The sequence below is a fragment of the Patiria miniata genome, unplaced genomic scaffold (genome assembly GCF_015706575.1).
Source record: "Patiria miniata isolate m_02_andy unplaced genomic scaffold, ASM1570657v1 HiC_scaffold_5, whole genome shotgun sequence".
In the NCBI taxonomy this organism is placed as follows: Eukaryota; Metazoa; Echinodermata; class Asteroidea; order Valvatida; family Asterinidae; genus Patiria; species Patiria miniata.
Window position 1 is genome coordinate 8,312,314 of NW_024037072.1, and position 24,329 is coordinate 8,336,642.

Below are 24,329 nucleotides of genomic sequence, written 5' to 3' on the forward strand. Positions count from 1 at the left end.
TAATAAAAAGGTGTATTTTTTTTCGGGAGCCCAAAATAGGGTCGGTCAGAAATGAGAAACAAAGAAAATAAAGAGCGACGCCCTTAGTGCTATTCCAATGAAGAATACAACAGTACAATATCTGAAATTAGTTTTTAAATAGTACAAGTTTTAAAAAAGGTTTTCATAAAGCCACTTTAAATAACTGAAATTAATGATTTTGATAAACACCAAGGAAAGAAGGCCTATAGTATCAGTTAAAAGTCATTTAAAATATCAAAATCATTAACTGCAAGATTTAATTCTATGTAAATGACTTTTTTTAACACTATCACAGTGATAGTTAAAAAAATATTTAATGCAATGAATTCCGAGCAATATAGCATATAATTTCAAATTACAAATTATTGTCCATAAAATTGAAACAAATTATAGAATACTAGTAAGATAAAGAATACTATAAATCATGCAAGGATAGACAATATGTGTTGCGGGTGTCTTCGAGGATGTTCTTGTTATTTTAATTAAGTAACAATGAATACACAAAAGGTTCAGTTTATTAAAGGTAAAGTCCATCATTTGTAATTTCTGCATTTTGTTCGTTTGAAGTAACACAAGTGCTCAAAATCTAAAGGAGGGTGGTAAACAACTAACCTGATGAAGTTTCAGCTCAGCTTCAGCTGTATATTTCAAGAAAAACAGCATTCTAGGATCTCAATTTCAAATCAAAAGTTGCTGAATTATGTTTTGAATTGGGCCTGAATTCAGCGTCCGAGACACGTTCTCACTGAGCCCATTGCAGCTACGCGATGTCGCGCGTGTGTGCGTTGTGTCAACGCTTGCGCGTCCTTTGCCAAATTAAATAACGAGCTACTAACGGAAATTTCCAACGGTGCTTCTTAAGACGCATCGTTGGAAAGGCCTTCTTTCGTTGATTTCTTAAGAATGACAGCTTGCCAGAAAGAATAATTTCACAGGGAGTTTAGTCCCCTTACTATTTTTCAACCAGGTATGTTTTTCAACAATAATTACACCAGTTACTTTTTGGATAGCTGCAAATGATGGACTCTGGCTTTAAATATGCCTATCTGCATAGCGATACAAGGCCATAGCCCTCGAATTCCACCTTAACACATCAGGTCTATACATGCAAATAATTAAAACACTACAATACAAACATGAAACAAAACACTAAACAAAACTGAACCCCCACCCCACAAAAAAAGACAAATAATAAATATAAATAAACTCTTGTATTATCTAAAAACTGTCTTTGATTTAAAATCAGAACATTATAGTAATCTTTGGTAGCAAAACTGAGCTAAATGGACAATTTCTATAAACATCATTGTTTCCTTTGATCTCAAACGTTGGTCAGGGGGGGAAAAAAACCCAAAGTAGCTTCACAAAACTGCACAAAAAACCACCAGAAACCATTTTTGATGATTAAATTGTATGAATACAGATAAAAAAAACCGTCTCCCAACAAAACGTTTCCCCCCTTACATACCAGCAACTGGTGACGCCAACATTTTTAAATTGAAACAAAGTATGAAGCTACAAAGGGCACCATACTAACTGCATATTCAATACTCTTTCATTAAATGAAACTTATCTTTTAGTCACTGGTGACTGACATTTACACAAATTTTTATTTTTAACAAGCAAGGTCAATGTACTTGCAAAGGCAGTTTATTCAAGTCTTCGACTTGTCTCTGATAAAGGGCCAATTTTACAGAGCTGATTAGCACAAAAATCCACCAATGACTGAAAACATGTCTTTACAGTTATTTGCTTTATAATCAATATTACATATGTATGGTTTTATCTGCTCCGTTCACAAGTACCCCCTCACCGGCAAAGAAAGTACAGTTGGGGGTGACCGAACAACGCCATCTTGCCTCAGTTGCCTGACTGCAATATTTCGCCGCACGAAGTGCGGCCACTGCGTGTCCATAGTACAAATCCCCTGGTGTACATGCGTCATACACAAGGCACAGTGCGCGTCAACCAGCGAAATGTGTGTGTCCTGCCCATGGGACGTCATTGCTAGGTAAAAAGGCGCCCTCTTTTGTTGGCGCACGGAGCCCATAGCAGTATAGACTCTGTGCACGGGTGCGTCCTCAACGGTTACAAAGGGAGAGTTGGGGGAGACCACCAGGAGGGACTGTTGAAAGCATTGTCCGTCGCGCCTGATGCTCACATGAAGACGCCATGGGTATGTGCGCATTGAGTTCTACGTGCCTTGCGGAATGTGCGCATGAACCACTACGCTCACATGGTGCGTCACTCCCACTGGAACTCTCAGATAATACATGTATACGTGGTCACAAAACTGCCATCGACTTGTCATGCACAAAAGTCCATAGTGTATCATATACACACATTGTAACTTGCACTTACAAATGCCAGCAATGGATGGAGGAGGGTGGAAAATAGATCTGGGTCCAAGTCGTTCCACGGTCACAGTAAGCAGTAAGGACAGTGGACGCTAACCTCTTAACCAGTTCACGCCAGGATTATTTTGACAAGAACGGAACAAAGCGCGGGATTACTTTTCACTTGACCTCAAGCCAGGTTGAAGCCATCACCCATGGGCAAAACACTCATATTTCAGGCCTCACTTGCTGGGAGCGGGTCACTGACAGATATTTTCGGCCTCGCTCCCTGCATGTTTATGCCTCATTCGTTCCGAATACTGCAAAACCTTTGACTGTATACACGGTATCCGGCGCAACCTGGTTAAGGCTGAATTTGCTTAGTAATTGAGTTATACAACCACCTCATTGCATGTACAAGCGTAAGCATGTCTAAATTGCTAAAGATAGAACTCTTTCTTTTGCTACTAAGCGTTAAGCAGCACCAGGAAATTGGCCCTTAACTGGTTGTCACTCACGATTGCCAAGGATGCTCAAATGGGTTCATCATAGAATGGAAGGCTTCAGTCACGTTTGTTTTTCTTTCCAGTTGAGCGTAGGTCTTAGAGCCTTGCGTGATCAGGTTGCTGGCATACTGGTAATTCCTCGCGGTCTCCTCTGGGTGCGTGTGGTGTTGATCCACAAAGGTTTGCATCTTCGCTAACTCCTTGTCCACTGATTTCTTGCTAGTGGTGGATCGCTTTTTGACTGATTTCCTGGCTTGCATCGGTACACCGTTTTCTTTCCACCAGTCGATTCCGTGCTTTTTCTTCTGGTGCATCTTCATGCTGACTTTGTGCGTAAAGGAATCCTGGCAGTGTTCGCACTTGTACGGCTTGATGCCCGTGTGCACACGCTCATGACTCCGCAGGTTGGTGAGCTGGGTGAAGCCTCGCCCACATTCCGTACACTTGTAGGGCTTCTCCTTCATATGCACTGCTCGGTGGACCCTCAACCGCACACTGTTGAAGAAATCCTTCCCGCACTGATCGCAGATGAACGTCTTCTTTCCCGTGTGAATCAGCTGGTGCCGCTGCAAACTGGCGCTGCAGCGGTAGGACTTGTCGCACTTGTCGCATTGCAGTCGCTCGCCAGTCCGGTCCATTCTGTGGACGCGCATATGCACATTAAGCTGCCTACGAGTCAGGAATAGTTTGCCACACTCCTCACAGATAATGTTCCGTGGCTGATGCTCGCGGCTGTGATGCGACATGTTCTCTACGTACTCATTGCAGTCGGGGCATTCTCTGAGCACGGCGGCTACGTCTGCCAGTCGGCATGTGTTGTACGCGCTAATCTTATCTTCGCGGTCCTGCTCGCTGATTGACTGCTGCCTGTGCACCTCAAAGTAATGCAATATCATGTCGTCAGTTTCGGTGAACTGTTCAACACACATCCTGCAGCGAAACATCCTTGGTAGAGTCTCTCGTAACACCTCCAAACGAAGACGTGTTCGCCTGCCACAAAACAAAGAATCGTCTGATTTATCAGAGATTGTTAATATTTACTTATTTTACAAAACATCACCCATAGATTCTCTCTGGATTGGCTGAGAAAGCATCGCACTATTTATTGCTATTTTTTGCTAACAGATGGCCAAAAGGGGTAGTCTCCCTCGGTGATTTGTGGAGCGTTTGATATTCCCTCAGCTTTTGCCCAAGAAGAATAAAATGCTCAAAGGATCACCTCAGGAGGCTAGTTTTTACTACAGTGGATTGTCAATTTTTAATAACGCATACTCAGTACTGGGCATACTTATCCATCAATACATAAAATCCAGGTGCTTTAATATTATATTATATTATCCCTGTGCGTCATACCATAAAGGTATTTTTTAATCCACTGTTAACTCCATGGTGTGTAATCTAAAGTTCTCAGCTTGATGTGGCATTAAGAAAAATCATGCTACAAGATCCAACTTTTTCTGACTTACGATTCGTTGTAAGCTTTCTTCTTTGCCATTTTCTGCTCTTCTGTCATCCGAGGGCGGCCTTTCTTACGCTTGTTCCTCGCCAAATCGGCTGGGTTTTTCCGCGGTCGTCCTCTCTTGCGTGGTGGTCCGTGCTCTGTCTTTGGTTTGGCCGCTTTGGCACTCTGCACTCGCCGCTTGGGTTTAGACTGCTTTGGCATGCGTTCAACGATCACGCCACTGTTGTCATCATTCAGCATCTCCATGGAAACCGTCGTGATTTCATCCCTGGAACGTCTTGAACTGTTTCTTCTTGGCAGTTTTCTACTTGGGGTCTTTTCTGCAAAATAAAAACAATTACATGTAGTTAAATTGAGAGCTGGGTTTCAACTTGTTTTAAACCTTAATTCTTAATGAAAAGATTAAACAAGGGAAATTAAACCACAGCAGGATTGGGTTCCATTAACAGGAACATTGGTGCAAACACTATATAGGCCCGTGCAAATGTGCCAACTTCTAGTGGTAAAAAGATGCTGCAAACCACTGTTGTCAAAATGGTGCTGCCCCCTGCTACCTACAAGTGGCAATGTGTGGATACCAGCCGTGAAATTTCGAAAGTGATGTATGAAGTCATTGGGAATTTTTGATGAAGAAAATGGCAATGTTCAGCTCAAACGACACTGCTCTAATAACTCACTGTGAGTTTTCCATCTTTCAAAAACATGATGAGTGACTAACCCCGGAAATCTTTTTGCCTTAAAGGGAATATACATCATTTGCTTTTGCTGTAATTTTCAGAAATGGATGGAATTGGGGGGTTGGAAATATATAGCAAATATAGTTACACTGACTTTTTTGAGGTTTTGGGTTCGAAAATGCTATAACAACCAAGAAAAACAATCATTTTCCTGTAGTCTGGTTCCCTGACTCCATATAAGAAGAAACAGAGCAGTTTACATACATTGGGGAATTGTAAGGTCAGGGAACCAGTCTAGCTGGCTCGTACCCGTTCATAGGTTTGTCATCGATTGCAAACAAGTGCGATGGTCAATTGGGGCCAGTATTTGAAAAAAAGCCAGTTTTTTCCAACGCTGATCGGCCGATCAGCGTTGGAAATTGATACAAAAATACCACTTTTCTTGAAAATGACAGTATACCAGGTGCCATGATTTTACAGGATGCTTTACACTGTCATTCACTAACAGTCCAGCAAGGTATTTCAAAATGATTTGGTAGTTTTATTTTTTGATGTTTGCAAATGTTGTATTTTCCCTTTAATTACTGCTGGTCACCAATGAAAACATTACCAATGTTGGCAAAAGTTAGCAGTTTGAGGTATACTCAGAATTTTCTGGGTAGCGCTGCCAAAATTCCAAAACTAGTTTCGATTTTATCGAGTTGAAAGAGACCTCTGGTGCCATGGTGACTTAAGGTGAATTAAATCCAAATCCAGTGTCGGACTGAGACTAGGCCTAAAGTGGCAATGGCATTCAAGTATCAGTCATATCTCTCCATAACATTCAAACAGTCTTATTAAGCCATGTCCAAATTATTTGGCTATGAGCTAGCAGTAACACGTGTCTATGGGAAGTGGCTTCAGCCATTTCCATAGGTGCATGTGTACCCGCAAGCCATAGCCATGTCATTCTGATGCAGCCTTACATATCGAATGATGGAAAGCGGTGTGTAGTCCAGATCATCCGAGTTATCATCCATGGAAAAAGGGTCCTCCTCATATTCCTCGTCTTCGAATGGCTCCATGAGGAAATTGGTGTTGGCATACAGATTCTTCTCCGCTTGAATTGTGGCACTGTTATCATTCGGTGTTCTACAACAAAAGGAAAATAAATCCATGTTCGTTTTATTGTCTGAGTCGACTGGTAGAGTACAGAGCCAATGTTGCTATTCATGCGCACTCTTAGGTACTGTCCAAATTGCACACCGTAGCCAAATAATTTAGATTGTCTGTCTTTGAAACAGGTCATCTAACATGTCTAAGGTACGTAGGAACACGATGGGATCACTAAATTGTGTTCCAAAAGGGACAGCATCTTCTGAATATTCTAAATTCTGGCATGTACATGTACATGTACATCCACTTTTGATGCTAGGATGTACACTGCACCTTAAGCCAAGAGATTATTCAGAATTGAGATGACTTACAGAGGAGGCAATATTCTGCATATTCCTCAGACCCACTGAGAATCACCAACCCAAAAACATAATGATAATAAACATTTAGAACAGCTGCCCACCTCTCATATTTGCGTGGCTGGCCTTTCCTCCTTGTTGTTTTCTTGGTTTTCTGGATCACCATCTCTGGTCTCTGGTGAGCGTTGGCCGGCAAGGGATTGGCAAGAACTTCGTCTACTCTGTTGACAAGAAGTTTATGGTAGAGGTGGGGATAACAGATTTCAAATGTTATGTCAGGAAGACAATATTTTCAACTCTTACGTCAGAAAAGCTGAAAATGTTGCAAGGCTACTTGTACACCTAAGTTTTGGTTTTGTTTGAAATGGGGCAAATCTTGAATAGTGTTAGATATTAAGCCTACCACGCACTACCCTAGTCTTATTCCACAACCTGTAATGAAGTATTACAAAATTGAAAACCTGCACCCCCTGTAGTTACCTTCTAGGTTGCCCCATGCACGGGTACCTGGGTACCCGTAAAAGAAACTCAACCCCAAAATTCAAATCGCGAGAGACGTCTGAAGGGCTCTATAGCTTTATGGTGTAAACTGCAACTTTCGCGAGCATCATCTGTCAGCTGTCGCGCATTAAAATGAACATAAAACAAATTTTGGTTTTTCGATTTTATAACCTGGTTTCATTTTGAAAATCTCCCAAAAATGGCATTAAATGCCAGTCTTTTTATTCTCTGAGAAATTACTTTGTAATTTGTAAAGTTGGTTATGGGTACCCGATCCCATCATCTGGAGCCGGTTCCCGACACCAACAGTCGGGTACTTGGGTACCTGTTCTGATACACATCTCTAGTTGTCCCACAATAGGAAAACATGTCCAATGAAGACATTCTGTGCAATCTCTCTACTTTAAAAACTAGTCTAGGCAAGCGCGGAAAACAGGGAGTTTCTTACATTGCCTTGTCCAGTTCCCAGACTCATTTTCGTAAATGTCTGGAGTGCTGAATGGCAAGGCATAGCAACTGGTTAAAACACAAGTTCTTAATGAAAATATCTTTTTACAAGCCGACGCAATGTTTCGCTGCCCCATATTATTTCACAGACCTTTGTGTTTGTATTTTCTTTATACCAAACAGTTTAGTTACTAACCGATCAAGGCAGAAGCTAATGAATGCCTCATCAAGGCTCCACTGTGCCTCACCCCGTACCCTGCTGGCATACTCCTCAAACTGTGGTTCCGTCTCAATCTTATCTCTGAGCCGCGCCCATCTCAGCCCTTCATGAGGCAGTAATCTCTGGAGGTTCGAGTCTGCGTGTTGGCTATCGCTGGCAACACTGGAAGAAGGTGGATTCTTGGAGTTCGTTTCTGAATCTCCACTGTTCTCTTGGTATGTCCCTGTAGGGTCAGTGACTGCCAACTTGACTCCTTCGTCATCTTGCTCATTGCTTAAGGTTGCTGGGATGTTGTTAGCAATATGATTTTGTGTCAGCGTTGCCAAGGATACTATTTCTTCTTCTTCCATGTCTTCCTCAATGACTTTTAGCATCTGTTGCAGGCATTCTGATACGGCTTTCTTGACATCCTCATTGCCACAAGAGTGGGAATCCTATAAGAAATTTGGAAAGTAAATGCAAAAGTGATGACACTATGATATGGAGGGGTATTCGTCTGCGACTTAAGATGAAATAACTTGCCACTTAATTTTCATCCCAAAACTGCCAAATGGCCGAAAATAAGGAGGCTGATGTCAACAAGGAGTTGTAATTTTTGTCACAACTAGCGATTGCTTGGGTAAGTGAACCCATACATGTTGTATGCCGAATATCCTGCCAAATTATCTTAATGAAAAAAAAATATTTAAAAAATCAGTAACTTTTTGTACACGTAGGTTACCTTGCTCTATGGTATGGCTAAGGTGGGAAAGTGAATGTTCTTTAAAGACCTAATGGGTAATGACATCACGCTTTGTTTACATGTGCGGTCGCAGTTTTCTATGACTCTATGTAAACAAAGCATGGCATCATATGAGCTCCGTGCGCTACCAAAAGAGGGCGCCCTTTTACCTAGCAACGACGCCCATGGGCGGGACATTTCGCTGGTTGACGCGCACTGTTCCTTGTGTGTGACGCAAGTACACCAGGGGATTTGTTCTATTTACACACAGTGGCCGCGCTTCGCGGCAAATGAATTGCAGTCAGGCAAGATGGCGTCGGGCGGTCACCCCCAACTGTACTTCCTTTGCCGGTGAGGGGGTACTTGTGAAGGGAGTGGATAGGTCTATTTTAAGAAAGACAGTATCCAGACACCATGTTGTTGTTTGTGTACAAAGTGAGTTGAGTGCATTTCAAAGTACATGTATTTTCTATTTTGTCTAACACAAATGGTCTAACTTACTGACTTTAACGGAATTGGAAATGTTTCTCAGTCCCAGATTCATCAGACCATGTACAAAACCATCGTCAAATTTTGGTTTTCACATTTAGGCTTAGTTTGTAGTTTATTTTTGCTTTAGAAGCATACTCACCCTCTTTATAGGCTAATCAGAAAGTGCTGTCTTTTCAGATGTCTAGTTTTCATGAAATTTCATGTTTAAATTTTGATACGCAAACATGTGCAAACGAATCTGGAAATTTCACGAAAATTAGACATCTGGGCAAGATTACCTTATGCGAAGTTCATTAATTTTCCTCTGTATTGAATAACAAGCCCCCAGATAGCAATTTCATGTCATCAGAAAGTGCTGCCTTTTTCAGCTGTCTACTTTTTGTGACATTTCATCAATTCATGTTGAAATTTTAATGAATCTGGAAATTTCACAAAAAATATACATCTGAAAAAGGCAGCACTTTCTGATTAGCTTAAAAAGAGGGTGAGTATGCTTCTAAAGCAAAAAAAACTACAAACTAAGCCTAAATGCGAAAATCAAAATTTGGCAAAGTGCGACACGTTTTTGTACATGTGGATGTGTGGCCTATGTTTACGGAGGCAGTCCAGTAAATAAGCCACATTTATGGGGCTAGAGTAGGTGAAACTGGTGTGGCCTTGCTTTATACGGAGGTAGGCCTAGTCCTGTGCTGTATTAGGCAAAAAAAAAAAAAAAACATGTTTAGCGTCCTGCCTCTTTGACAAAAAGGAAGGAGGAGGCCCTTTTTTTTTTTTTTTTCTTTTCAAAATGGCCGCCCGACACATTTTTCAAGACAACGCGGCCGGGCTATTTTTCAAGATGGTTACCAGCTTTTTTCAAAATGGCCGCCACTTGGACTCATTGACTATTTCCACAGCTTTATACACGGTTTAAAAGTAAAAAAATATGATATCTTTCGTCAGAGATCGTTAAAATTTATCAATTTTTGTCTTTAAAAAAAAAAAAAAAAAAAAAAAAAAAGGAGGCGGCCTCTAAAAAGGAAGCGGGCGGGGACGCTAAACATGTTTTTTTTTTTACTTCGCCTTAATATTGGCCATATTTACGGGGCTAAATTTTCACCTGTTTTGTAGCCATCTTTCCACTTCTCGATTTACAGTTCAGTCCCCCTATTTATTGTATTGACAAAACCAAATTTAAGGACCAAACGTGAAATTACGGAGCGCAGACATGGTTGAGTACTACGTTACAGCATTATAACTTGTTGTGCCCATTCTTGAAAATCACGCAATCTTAAGAATGCGCGCGTATTCTTAAAAATAAGCGCATTCTTAAGAATGAGCACGCGGTCTTAAGAATGAGCGCTCATTCTAAAGATTGCGTGGGAATATCACGTGCACAATTTATGCATTTTGCGCAATCTTAACAAACATTGCACGTCATAATTATGTTAAATGAAATGTATATTATTATTATTATTATTATTTATTCGGCCAAATTACAAGGTACAACAAGCAATTCACAAAAGTAAACAAAACTAAACAAAAACAATCCAATCCAAGCTGGCCAGGATTGACAAAAGTATAATAAAACACTGTGACTCGAAAGCCTGTCAATCCTAACTTGAATGGTACATGTAACATACAAAATATATTAAAAATTAGGTATAAAATTCAATGAAAAATAAGACCGCCTTAAAAATAATACTAACAAAGATAATTAGATAGCGGTTAAAAGGGAAACAATTCATATAAAGAGAAAAGAAAATGTTCTATGCTTCTGTACTCGTATAACTACGATAATTTGAATCAAATTAAACCTGTTATTATTGCTTTTTTTCTGCCCACTATGGGAAGTTTTGTAATAACGGAGGACTGGGAACTAGTCTGGGAAGTGCTTTGTTTAGGCTAGACAAGTTATAAGTCCCTGTTTGTATCATATGCATGCCACGAAAAAAAAAAACTATGTCCAGAAGCTGCCAAAATTGCTCTTTTATGAAGCCCGGGGAAAGGGACAGGGTGGACTTTTTTTTTTTGGCATTTGCTAAGTCGTTCGCACAAATTGCTAATTCGTTCGCACGAATTACTATTTTGTTCCCACGAATTTTGCGAACGAATTAGTAATTCGTGCGAACGAATTAGCCAATGCCAAAAAAAATTTCCACCCTGTCCGCTCCCGGGCTTCATACTCTTTTGACTAGATAGAATCCAGCTCTGCGACGTAATGGTGGGGGTGTGAATAATAAATTGGTGGCAATTTAAATGCGAAATAGCATGATGTCACAGTATTCATTCTCATTCTTCACATTCTTCATTCTTACGTCCCCCTCCCCCCGCTTTTATTATCCCAAAAAATCAGAATTCTTTCCAATACACTATTATTATGTCTCTTATTTTTTCCCAGTCCCCCCCCCCCCCCCAGGCCCAATACGCGTATACTTTTCATATCCACTCTACTTTTCAGCACCTTGCGTTGCAACAGTATCTATAATTATTAAGAATCAGTGAACGAGGATACAGCTAGACTTGCCAAGTGCAGCAGGTGCTCGGTATCGACAAGACCGTTATCTTGTCGCGCATTCTTAAGAATGTGCGCTTAATCTGGAAGAGTTATTTTTTGCGAAGATTGCGCAAGGATCCAGTTGCACAATCATAAGAATGTGCAGGCGCATTCTTAAGAATGCGTGATTTTCAAGAAAGCGCACAACATACTCGGCCATGTCATCGTCAGCAGTCGATCCGAGCTCGCGCGCCGCCTTATAAGGCGCTGTAAGCTTACAGCGCCCTCATCAGGGGCCAATTTCATAGAGCTGCTTAAGCACAAAATTTGCTTAAGCACAAAAACGTCTTGCTTAATAAAATCAGGTTACCGGCCAAAGCTCCATGCGATCGTTATGCTAAGTAAACAACAGCTAAATACCAGTCACAAGCAATGTACATCACATGGAGTTTTGCCAGGTAACCTAATTTTATTAAGCAATGTTTTTTCGTGCTTAAGCAAAATTTCTGCTTAAGCAGCTCTCAGATCAGCGCGAAAATTAATAAGGGGATTCCCCACCCGGCCGGCCGGCGGCCTGTGCAATCACGCACGCAGAGCAATCGTGGATGGGTTTTCCCATATGTGTCATTGTGTGTTACTCAATTTTTGTAATTTTCCATTCCGGCATAATATTCTCGAAAATGTTCTAGATATTTCTCAATTAGGACTTTGGAAAATTCGTAGCTTTGTTTGTGTCGTATAAGAACGAGATGGAAAGAATATAACGACCGTCCATTCGGCAGATGATCATTGATGGTGAAGGAGGTTGTTGTGAAAAGTATCTTGCTTCAACTTCAAGTTCGTAGCAACTAGCATATTATTTGTTGCTTTATGAATGATCTTCGTGAGTACTACAACGACTTGAACAACAGAAACTCAAAGGTAGGAAACTAACGTACGTTAGATTACTATGGCACTAACCATGCTAACTGGGCCTACTGCTAACTCCGTTTTATTTATTTTTTATTTATTATTTTGGCTTGGATTAATTGGTCGACCGATTGATCAGATCTAAGCCAAATTAAATTTCAAAGAAGAAGTTCTAAATTTTACCCCTAGAACAATGGGGGCTAGGGGTTACTCAAGCTAGATAATATGATGAAAATTGGCGTCAGGATGCAACATTCTTTCTGCCACAATTTAAGGCGCAATGATTTTCGTTCGCCCCAGGCCATCCGTGTATTTCATAGATTGGACTTCAGAAGTGATAATCCCCATTTCTAATTGGGTGGAGCAGCTGGGGTGGGGGGATGAGAAGTGGTGTGGGAAACAAATTTTAACATGAAGGCCTAAATTTTGGTGAGATGGTGGCACCAGCCGTAAATGAAACTCTCTGTCATGGACTCTAGAGCTGCCCCCAGCTTGTCCATAATGTAGTCACTTGTTCAATGTACATGTACTGTACACGTCGTGTGTACATGTACTACTAGTACTATACTCAACCAAAAAAGAAAGCCCCCCCTTTCCAGTACTTTTTTGTCTAACTCAAAAACTACTGAGCACCTCTCGCTCAAATAATAACTAAAAAGTGCAGAAATTCCGTAGCAATCAACCATACTCTTTATTTGGACCAAAACCATGAAAACAGTGATAATATGTACGAATTTATGCAATTTACCATACAATTTACAAATAGTATCAAAAACACAGTTCATATACAAAACACTTTTGTATACGTGCAGGTTGGTTCACACTCACCTTGCACATATACAAAAAAAGCAACATTTTTCGGTACCATGTGTCATAAATTGCATACTGATTTTGTGTACATTGTCACTGTTTTGGGTCAAACAAAGAGTATGGCTGGATTGCTAAGGAATTTCTGTACTGATCAGTCATAATTTGACCAAATGTGCCCAGTAGTTTTTTTTTTAGACAAAAAAGTATTAAAGGGGGACTTTTTTTTGGGGGGGGGGGTTGAGTGTAGTACAGGTACTAGTACCAATACACGTGTTGTTTCCCGCATGTCTGCAGCATGTGATGCACTGGTGTAACATATGAGTGACGACTACCTGCCAAATGACTCTTTTTTTGAGTGTCAAAATGTTGACCCCCAAAATTTGTTCTTGCAAGAATGACACCAATACAAATTTTTGAAGGATAGTTGTGTGGATGTTCATATTTTGATTTTAGATGGTTGTTTACTTTCCAATTAATATCATTTCATTTAAAGCATGTTTTGTAGCTAGGGATGCAAAGGGGTGGAAAGTTTCTGGGAACTTTAGAAATTTTCCCAGAAAGTTTCTGGGAATTTTGAAGGCCAGGCCGGGAATATTTGGAATTTTTGGAATTTTTCAATTGTATTGGCATTTATATTGTAATAAAAATGGGGGATGTCCCAATTCAGTCTAGCTCTTGCGCAAGTTGGGAAATTTTCAAGTTAAGCAACTTAATGTTGCATTTTTGGAAATTCGTATCACACTATAACCACAACAAGAAATGTCACGCGTGTGTTTTCCCCAACTACAGTTGGCAAAAAATGACAATTTTCAGCCTGTATACACCCCTTCCCCCCCCCCCTCCCCCCATTTATATGCTTTGTAACAAATTTATAATCTCTTAAGCTATGGAAATGTTATGGCCTTAACCCTAAAAGGGCCGGGGGGGGGCGGAATCCGCCCCCCCCCTCAACATTTTCCGCGATAGCTTCTAAAAAATTTTTTTTCGCGACCCGAGCTGTTATGACTTTTTAGCCTCGAGCTTTGCGCATCTTTTGATACCAAAAACATAAAAATCGAACCACGGGTTAGCCTGTAGCGAAAAATTTTCCGGCGCTACGCGCCGTAAAAACTGAATTTTCGCATATACACCGAGCAGAATTGCCATTCATACATATGAATAATTAATTAGCCATAACTCCAAAACCCTTTGACCTATAGTCATGAAATTTCTTGGGCATGTTTAGGAAGAGTTGCTCTATGCATGTGCTGAGTTTCAAAATTTTTCGTCGCTCGATGGCCGAGATCTTAGGGGGGGGCGGAATCCCCCCCCCCCCCCCCCCCCCCCCCCCCACCACCCCCCCCCCCCCCCCCCGGCTGAGAGATGGTCAAAATAACCCGGCCCCTTTAGGGTTAAAAGCATACATTTATCACAGTTTGAACTCCAAGGCAGTTAAACTTTGCCCTTTGTAATATGCCATTAATTTTTTTATAGGTGGAAGGTATTTGTATGACTCTATTCGAACATTTCAATGGTATCATTCCTCTGGTATAAACTCCCATTAGCCATATATCAGTTTACTCGGTGGTATATAAGAAGTAAATGTTGTTTACATGGAAATTTTGCTTTTGTTGGTAAACTCAGTATGCTCTTTTCCTGGCCGGGCACAGGGTCTGACTTGCATTTTTCATATGAACAAAGTATGGAATGGGTATTACATGTACAGTGATTTTTGTTGTACAGTGAGAATTCTGGTAGAAACCTGTGACTATATTTTTGACTATGAACAGTATCCTTTCAATGTTCACAGATGGATGTTCTCCAAGTGGCAATACAAATGTTCAGACTTGCAGTGCTGTTGTTTGTTTCAATACAATGTTTGACAGGTAAGGATGACAACACAACATCTGTTTGTTCTTTGCTTGTTTTTATTTTATTTTTTTAACAATATTGTGTTCCTCGTTTTGTGGGTGAGGAACTCTTTGCATAAAGCAAGCCAACAAATCGGATTCAAATTGAAATGAGGCCTTAAGAGGCAGCAGCCTAGTATTGTTTCGATTCCATGCACCTCATTCTGTACTCAAAGAGTTAATGGTCGACATAAAAACCTAAGGAAAACCCTTTCTCAGAATAAACTGTACACTGCTTCAAGTTGAAGTTGATACCTCTTCTCAAATGCAAAACATTTAAAGCCTTAACCCGTTTTTTTTCCTTTATAAAAAATAATCCATAATAAGTTTCTCTACCCATGATGATATTTTTTACTTGAACTTTATGCATGTATGCCCCCCAAAATGGCATTATCACCATTTTTCCTGGGTGGAGAGAGGCAATTTGTTATTAAGTGTCTTGCCCAAGGACACAAACACAATGTTCCTGGCAGGATTGGAACCACGTACCATTGTACATTCGTCAAACACGGCATTCTATTGGCACATCGTTTTGTGTATTTTAGAGTTGCAAAGGCAACCTGAATAAAAGCCTGAATTTTTTTCTATTGGGTTGCTGATGCCCAAAATAGAGAATTGAAAATTAATTGGTGGGGGAAAAAAATATCAAATTTGTGAAAGAGCTTGGGAAAAGCAAGTTTACATATTTTAGCCACTCACTTTAAAAAAATTCATTTCAGCGACTTCTGCAACAACCCCGATCGTTTCTCCCAGAGGCATCTGCACCTCCCCAGACGATTTCTACCAGATCAAATGGAGAGCTAGGACTGTGGACCCCGGGGAGTCGCTTCAAGTCTATTGCGATCGGCCAGATGGAGCAAAAATCCCAATGGAATCCGTTAGCTCCAGATTGGGTGATGAAACCACTCTGACGGTGCACGGCCTAAGCGACGGTCGTTTCAGCTCTTGTGAATGCGCCGTGATGAAGGATGGCACAGCAGTCGGAGCTGTCCAGGAGATGTCAAAGGCAAACATTTGGGTCAGGAACGACACAAGTGAGTGACCATGATCCCCAATTTTCATGCAGGATAATGTATGCTGCAAGTTTTCCTCCCTATCCTGTTTTCATCCTTGCTATTATAATCTTCCAGTTAGAGTGATAAATTTTAAGACATCTGGAAGAAGCGTGATGTTAGGTATAATTCGGAGAGAGGAGAGGTTTGTTGACCAGTCATATAGTGATGTCTTCAAACATCTAGATGATTTTGGTTGATGTTTAAGACGTCATCATTTTTTGTTATTGTATCTTCAAGATTGTTTTATCCTTATCTATCCAAATTTGTCTTTGAACTAGTACATGCCTTGTTAACTTCATTTCAGTGTAAAAAAATTATTAAAATTGCTTCAGAACAGCCTTTGTTTGCTTTAAGCTTTTTTTTGCTTTGAGCCTTAATATCTATTTATATGTAACCGGTGAAATATTTGAAGCATATTTCAACCATATATTTTTTGGCACCTTTACTTTTCCTATCTCTGGCTGCGCTTTGCTGCCATGCGGCCACTGAGGAAGAAATAAAACAGTACATTTTCCATCTAAACTTGAAGATCCTGTGTTCCCCCGGTCACATATAGTATCCATTATTATTCCAATTTACTAAGGGTACCGGTACCTTAACCCTTTAGTCACGGTAGCACCCAAAACTGCACTGCCTATTACTCACTGTGTAGTGCCTGAAATCGCCCGAGCATTCAATGATTTTATCACTTCTTCAGTTTAAATAAACACAATGTAATACAATGAAGTGCAAATGGTAATGGTTTAAACCATTACTCCTTGCCCCGCCCAAAACCGTCTGAGCACTATATGATTTTATACATGGAGCCTTCGGGGAATAAGCACAATCTTATACAATGTAGTACAGGTGCCAATGAGTTAAATACTTCTTACATTTGTTGTATATTTACTACTTCAACAGTGTTCACCATATCCCAAGATGAGATATGGATCAGCCCTGACCAGGAGGAGTTTGAAGTTACGTTTGACGTGGACTGTGACTTTGGTGGATCGTTTGAGGTGCGTTACAACAACAGATTGTTAGAGCACAGGCACAGCCCAGGCCCAGACAGGTTGCCTTACATCAAGCTAAGAGCTGGACAACCTCCAGTACTTTGCTTCCCAGACCCAAGCTGCCGTGATATTGGGCTCTACCTTATTATCTACCGTGCTAGTAGGAACTACAAACCTATTGAAACAGCACGGTATCTGTGGATACGCGGTAAGAAAATACGCAATTTAATATCTATACTGGTAAATGCTCCAACTCATTTATGCAAGGACTGTTGGTGTCAGTGGTACTTTCTATCTGCAGAGCCTTTTACACTTTCTCAAATCTTTGTGTTGGACCCAATTAACACGGAGATTTTTGGAACCCCTTCATGCTAGCAAGAATCCGAAACGGCTTCTACATGGATCCAGCTCTCTATACACAGGTCAATCTGGGCCACTCATGTTCCATGGGACTTGATTTTGCTGGAGTTGGGCAATGCACAGTAGAATTATTTCAAGGTATTTTAAAAATCCAACATTGGTCAGGGCAGGGTTGAGAAGAAAATCTAAATCTAAAGCTGATCTGTGTACACAGTCTGGTGAAAGTGTGAGCGGTACTGTGTCTTGCTTATACCCGTGTTTGATGGGATCCTACTTACAGTGGACCCATGTTGATATCAGCATGGGTAGGCAAGACGTACAATGTAGTGTGAAATGGTTGGGCACTGCAAATTAGATGTAAAACCCGGGCATTCTGTGAATAGCCTGATATAAGCTGTCTCTTGGGGTTAATACCTTTGACAGCATAATTACTTACGGGGTTGCTCTCAGATTAGAACTGAACTGAACTTCATATTTGTTCATCACTACCAAATACATACAAGGGCGGATCCAGAACACAATTTTGGGGGGGGCCAAAAATTTTTTTGGTTCCCCACAAAAAGTGGGTCAAAAAAATTACGGCGTGGGGTTCGGGGCCCGCTTAAGGGCCCCGAAAAAAATTTGGATTCTAGATGCTCTGTGGTGTGATCTGAGGCGATTTCTGACCACTTTAACCAATGTTTTTTTTTAGGAAAAGATGGTGGTGTACTCATTGCCTGCCTTTATTGCGATGTCAAAAAGTGGGTCAAAAAAATTACGGCGTGGGGTTCGGGGCCCGCTTAAGGGCCCCGAAATTTTTTTTGGATTCTAGATGCTCTGTGGTGTGATCTGAGGCGATTTCTGACCACTTTAACCAATGTTTTTTTTGAGGAAAAGATGGTGGTGTACTCATTGCCTGCCTTTATTGCGATGTCAAAAAGTGGGTCAAAAAAATTACGGCGAGGGGTTCGGGGCCCGCTTAAGGGCCCCGAAATTTTTTTAGATTCTAGATGCTCCGTGGTGCGATCTGAGGCAATTTCTGACCACTTTAACCAATGTTTTTTTTTTACGAAAAGATGGTGGTGTACTCATTGCCTGCCGTTATTGCGATGTCACATAAAAAAAATAAAAAATTGATTTCGTTTTGGGGGGGGGGCCATGGCCCCCTTTGGCCCCCCCCTGGATCCGCCCTTGAATACATACAGCTTAATAATTAATTTAGAATACATTACAGGTAAAGTTTGTTATAACCATTACATTTTTTCTTTGTTTAAATACAGCTAATAGTTCCTCCTGCCCAACTGCAGTTGCAATCCAAGAAAATTCCACCACAGGTAAGATTTGAGATCCTATGATGACCATGTCACCATGCAGCGGCATAGTCAAGGGAGGAAGGGGGGGGACCTGCAGGGGAGGGGACACTTCCCCCCCCCCCCCCCTGCACTCCCCCCAGTATCTTTCTGAGTAGTAAAACACAAGAGGAATATAGATGAGTACTTTTTACTTCCCTAGCCCTACGGCTTAACAACCATGAATAAATAGACAAGGAAAAAGGCTCCCTCTAGCATCAACGGAGGCCTCCGCCTTGCTTCTTCGAATTAACAGCGCTTGCCTGACCAGTCAGTGGCCTGAGAGTTTTGGGAAAATTCTGTTGTTGGGTCCCCTTTGGGTCCCCCAGTTCTTGGTTGCCCATGACAATTAACCTTTTGAGCATCAGATATCCAACCTTGATATTTAAGGTTCTCAGAAATTGTATTTAGTAAAAAGAATTTGTGGTGTCCCTGCCAGGTGATGTCAGCATGGAAAAACATCAAGCTACCAAGGCTTTTATCTTGAATGATGTTCCTAAGCCCGACAACGGTGGGACAGCAGGATATTTTGTGATTGGCGGAATATGTCTGCTATTGCTTGCCGTGTGTGCGTATATGCTTTACCAGAACCGTCGCCTAAAAATGAGTCTGAGGTGAGCTAAACAATACAATCTTTGTTCAAATACACTCAGCGAATTATAAAGCAGGAGGTCGTGGGTTTGAGCCCCGAGTAAGTTTGTGAATTTTCCCCCAAGCCCTTTGGACAACATGCACCGATCAGTAGAAAATACCTTTTTTATAAAATGTCTGTTTGGACACAACCTCATATATTGAATCAATGGAGGATTTTCAAATTTTCCCATGAAAAACGATAATATGGCTTATCTTTCAGAGATTTTAAAATGACTTGAGCTATCAATGCAGGAGGAGATTGGGAGAAAGTAAAAATGACTCATTTTCTTATTTTAAGTGTTTGTAAAATCACAAATTTTGAAAATCCCAACACTGATCAAAGGCCGATTTAATTGACCTTGTTTTCTCTATAAATTAGAGATGCAACTTGATTACCAAAGACATTGGACTGCAACTTCTGAGACATTAACATCAGCCTGGTTACTCTTGAAACATTCTCTTTCAGAGAATCAAATCAAAGGAATGAACAGACGACGGCCCTGAATACTGTTGAAACTATTGGCTAGTATCAGCAGGTGGCATTCAGACAACGGTCGCAGGTCCCAGAGCTGATAGATTCCCAGAGGTGGAGCATGCTTTGTGAGACAGCAAGTAAACATTTAAAACGTCGGTGTGAAACATTGGTAATTCTTGGGAAAAAAATCACCATCGTATTATCTAATAATTCCATTGGTAACAATTTTGCAACCTGACGCCACTTTTTTCTTCATAAATCATAAGGTCATTCATTGCAAAAATGATGATAAGACATGAAACTGGGAGTGAGAAACATTTCCAATTTTTTGAATATTTTGAACATTTTCTTGACTCTCCATATAAAAACTTTGTACACAATCGCGGAAGTAGCGTCAGGTTGCAACATTTTTTCCCATTCCATTTTATTCTGAAATATTTTAGGTTGGAAAATTTTATTTTTTTAAATTTTTTTAATCAAAGTAAGATTTTGTAAAAACATTTTGCAAGAAAATTTTTGAAAAAAAAAACCTGCAAAAAAATGGAAAAAAGAGTGACTTTGTAAGCACCGTCGATATATCGAGATAACTTGATTATTTTACATTACTTTGATATCAGTAAAGCCAATTGCAATTTTTCAATCATATCAAAATATCACAATTTTCAATATTGAGGAATAATACCAAAAATAAGCCAATTGCAATTTTTCAATATCAAAATATCACAATTTTCAATATTGAGGAATGATACCAAAAAATATCGAAAACTTATTTCTAATATTTTTTTTTCAACAATTTTACTTCATGTTTTATGAAACACCCCTCTGGCCATATCTATGGTATGTGTCTCATGTGTGTAGTGCTAAAACTACTTATATCAAAATTGGCGTGATGTGGCGCAGAACGCAGAGACCGGCAGTTTCAAACATGACGGGCTCTCGACCAAAAGGAATGGGTAAACTGTCTTGGGTATTATGAATGTTTTCAATCAGTCTAGTTCATGTATATTTGTGTACATTTTGCTGCATTTCAGTGGAAAACAGTGTTTTGTATATACAGGTAAAATGGGTTTACCAAAGATGAACAACAAAATGAACTGAAAATGTATAAATTCATTGGCCCCTGCCAAATTCCACATAATTTCTTTTTCCAGACACTTATTAGACAAATTCTCGTACAAGGACTGTAAACCAAAACATCCAAATAAGAAATCATGATAAATTTAATTACTGGACCTTATCCAGGTTTTGGACCAAAAATAAATAGGTTAAGCATCAGCACTTGTTTAAAAGTTGGTATATCTGGAAAAAAAAGTGATGGTGCTTTGAACGTCTTTCAAGCATTAATATAAACACGGTGGTGCTTTATGGGCCTACAGGCTTTAGTTAAGGGTCACATTTAAAAAAAAAAAAAAAAACCTATTAAAATAAATCTGTAGGCCTATACCCAGGCGCGGTTCTACAGGGGGGCTAGGGGCTAGGGGGGCTGTAGCATGAGTTAATATAGTGTGAATGATTTTAGGATTTAATTGGCGCTCCCCATTGAAAATATGGCATGAGCCCCCCTATTGATTTTCGGAGGCCTAAGTTTCTGAAAAACATAACCGTTCTACATTTCAGCACGCCTCCCTGAAAAAATTCTGGATCCACGGTGCTAGCCCCCCCAAAATATTGGTTCTAGAACCGCGCCTGCCTATACCTTTATTCCTCTGCACAACTGCCCAATCTGAACCAGTCATGTATTCCAGTATGTATCCCACGCACAGTTACACTATAAAATAATTTTGTCCCTAATGTAATTAACCCTTTAGCATTTCTATTACATTGAATTACACTGTATTTATTCTTTGATGATTCCAAAAAGCAAAGAGTGCTGGGGCAATTTAGGGTGGTATAGATTGCTTTCTTTCAGCTCCCATCTTTGAGGTGTGTGTGTGTCTATCGTTCATTGAAATATGTGTGTTGATTATTTGTACATATTGTAAATATAACTTATACTCAGAAAATTTAATAAATATGCAAAAAATGCAGGATCAATTGTAACTTTTCAGAAATTTTTTATAATTGTCATTACACTAAGTCTGTGGCTACAAATCAACAAAGAGAAATAAAGGTTATATGTTTGGATTTGTTGTGATTGCTCCATTTATTTTTCCCTAATGGAGTCTTTTTTTTTTCAATCCATGGATTTCATTTAGTATTTTGTTTAGTCAAACTATTTGGGTGTATGCCCACCGGATGTCAGACAAGTCGACCGTTGAGACAACTCGACTCGGGACAAGTCGACCGTTGAGACAAGTCGACCGTTGAGACAAGTCGCCCGTTGAGACAACTCGACTCGGGACAACTCGACCGTTGAGACAGCTCGACTTAACGGAAATGTATACACGTGGAGCGGGAAAAAGTTGCGATCCCGGACGCGGCGCGGGCATACTTGGTGGCCGTCGCGTCGGGCCGGCGCGCCCCGCCAGCGAGGACCGGGCCCGGCCCGGCACGCGGGCACGTCGACCGGGGGCGGCAAGTGGGTGCACAGGCCCGGCATAAACGATGTCACCTTGCACGGTACGGCCGACGCTGACCGGGGATAAGTGCGCGCACAGGCCCGGCTGCGCTATATCGGCTCTGTTATCATGGTTATATCCAACAACAAAAACAACTCATGTGTCATCACTCCCAAACGGCGATTAGCCGCCGTCAAAATCCCTGCGACTATCCCCAAAACTACCAACAAAAACATGCGAGGCGACTTGTCTTAACGGTCGACTTGTCTCAACGGTCGACTTATCTTTCCATTTATCGCACATACGGTCGAGTTGTCTCAACGGTCGAGTTGTCTCAACGGTCGACTTGTCCCGAGTCGAGTTGTCTCAACGGTCGACTTGTCTGACCCCCTGCCCACCCACCTTCGCTCCTCTCCAAGCACAGATGATTAAGATGTTTTTAAGCTGTTTTTAACTGTATTGGCTAATGAAAAAGAAATGTTACACCAGCAGGGTTCGAAATTAGCGGTAGCCTGCTTGCTAAATACTAGTCAAAACAGCAGCAGGCTAGTCAAACTATTCCTCAAGTAGCCCGGCTGGCGAGTCAACAAATTATTGGGATACAGCAAAAGTGAAAGGACAGGAAGAAATAAATCATAAAATTTAGAAAGCAAACCTATATCAATTTGTGTCTAATTTTATCAAAAGGGTTAGATTATTAGTTCTGTTTATTAAAAGCACTGACAAAAGTGCCTCAGAATAGATGAGAAATCAGTTGGAAATAGGTAAAAGCGAATGTTACTAGTTACAACCTATTTTCGTTCCAAGGTCGCCTTGTTGGATCACGTATGTTTTCAAATCATGTAATTGTGTGAGAATGTAAACGACGCGAAGATTTACCTACGTACATCCGTTTGGATCACGTTTTAATACAGTTCTTATCAACGGTCATTTTAGATTTGTTTGTAAACGAAAATAAATCCTTCAAGTTTATTTTAAAAAAATGTCTGTCCCAAAAGACATTTGAGTCTCCTGTTAAGTTTATTTTTTACTCAATGACTGTCAAAAAGTTATTTCATAAGTGTTCATGCTTGAACGGGTGATCGAGTTCCACGAGTCCACAAGGACATTTTTCGGAAGTGAGAGGTCAAAGTTTGACACGATATTTCTCTTTCACGTCATGCAAGTTTTCAGTTTCCATAGCATTCCGAGGGTGATTTGCTTAAGAAATCGATGTCCCAATTAACCAATTTTAAAACTCTGTGACTTTTACAAGTTAATTTTCCTTTTTGTAGGGACCTGAAGCGAGCCACCAGTGGTCAAATTTTAGGCTAAACACATTTTTACATATGTATGCACATTGTTGTTTATGAGACACTCCATAAAAGAAAAAAAACATGCAGGCTGGTGAAACTGCCCCCGGGCTAGTTGAGAGTCTGTTTCAGGAGCCCGGCTGGCTAGTGAAAAGAAAAAAAGATTTAAGGTCGAACCCTGACCAGGAGCACACCGGGATTCTAATTTGAGTGGGCACTCAAACAATTTCAATAACAATTTCTTTATTTTTCAAATAACCAATTTTTTTCAAAACAATTTCTATATATTTTCAAATGAACCACATCTTTTCGAACAATTACTTTATTTTTCTCAAATGAACCATAACTTTTCGAACAATTACATTATTTTTCTCAAATGAACCATAACTTTTCAAAACAATTTGTTTATTTTTTTCAAATGAACCACAACTTTTCGGAACAATTTCTTGAATTTTCAAATGAACCACAACTTTTGAAAACATTTCTTATTTTTTTCAAGTGAACCACAACTTTAACAAAGCTACGGGTCGAATGTCCAAAGTCCTAATCGATAAATATATAGAACATTTTTCGAGAATATTATGCCGAATGGGAAACCCCTTCCACGAGTCCAATTTGAGTTTAAATTTAGGACTTTGGAAATTCGTAGCTTTGTTTGTGATAGTGTAAGAACGAGATTGAAAGAATATTGATGCCGGTGAAGGATGTTGTGTAAAGTATCGTGCTTCAATTTCGTAGTATTTTTTAGTAGGCCCTATTCCCCTCAGTAAACTTT

General features: G+C 40.3%; 2 protein-coding genes across 3 annotated transcripts; one reads left to right on the top strand and one right to left on the bottom strand.

The window, feature by feature from the left end:
• Positions 1–1,437: 1,437 nt before the first annotated feature.
• On the bottom strand, positions 1,438–10,091 carry LOC119741464 (zinc finger protein 664-like). Of its 2 annotated transcripts, XM_038217222.1 has the most exons (5): positions 9,937–10,091; positions 7,601–8,058; positions 6,561–6,677; positions 5,968–6,133; positions 4,330–4,645 (listed from the first exon to the last, which is right to left on the bottom strand). In XM_038217222.1, the coding sequence occupies exons 1-5, from the start codon at positions 9,949–9,951 to the stop codon at positions 4,559–4,561; spliced, it is 843 nt and encodes a 280-aa protein (XP_038073150.1). In that variant the 5' UTR covers positions 9,952–10,091; the 3' UTR covers positions 4,330–4,558. The 2 variants fall into 2 exon arrangements, with proteins under 2 accessions (XP_038073149.1, XP_038073150.1); XM_038217221.1 differs by lacking the exons at positions 6,561–6,677; positions 7,601–8,058; positions 9,937–10,091 and adding an exon at positions 1,438–3,853 and having other exon boundaries at positions 5,968–6,105.
• Positions 10,092–11,787: 1,696 nt separating this feature from the next.
• LOC119741465 lies at positions 11,788–20,108 on the top strand. Its single transcript, XM_038217223.1, has 7 exons — positions 11,788–12,234; positions 14,822–14,897; positions 15,641–15,955; positions 16,877–17,176; positions 18,588–18,641; positions 19,096–19,270; positions 19,756–20,108. Exons 1-7 carry the CDS (start codon positions 12,184–12,186, stop codon positions 19,814–19,816), a joined length of 1,032 nt encoding a protein of 343 aa, XP_038073151.1. The 5' UTR covers positions 11,788–12,183; the 3' UTR covers positions 19,817–20,108.
• The last annotated feature ends 4,221 nt before the right edge of the window (positions 20,109–24,329 follow it).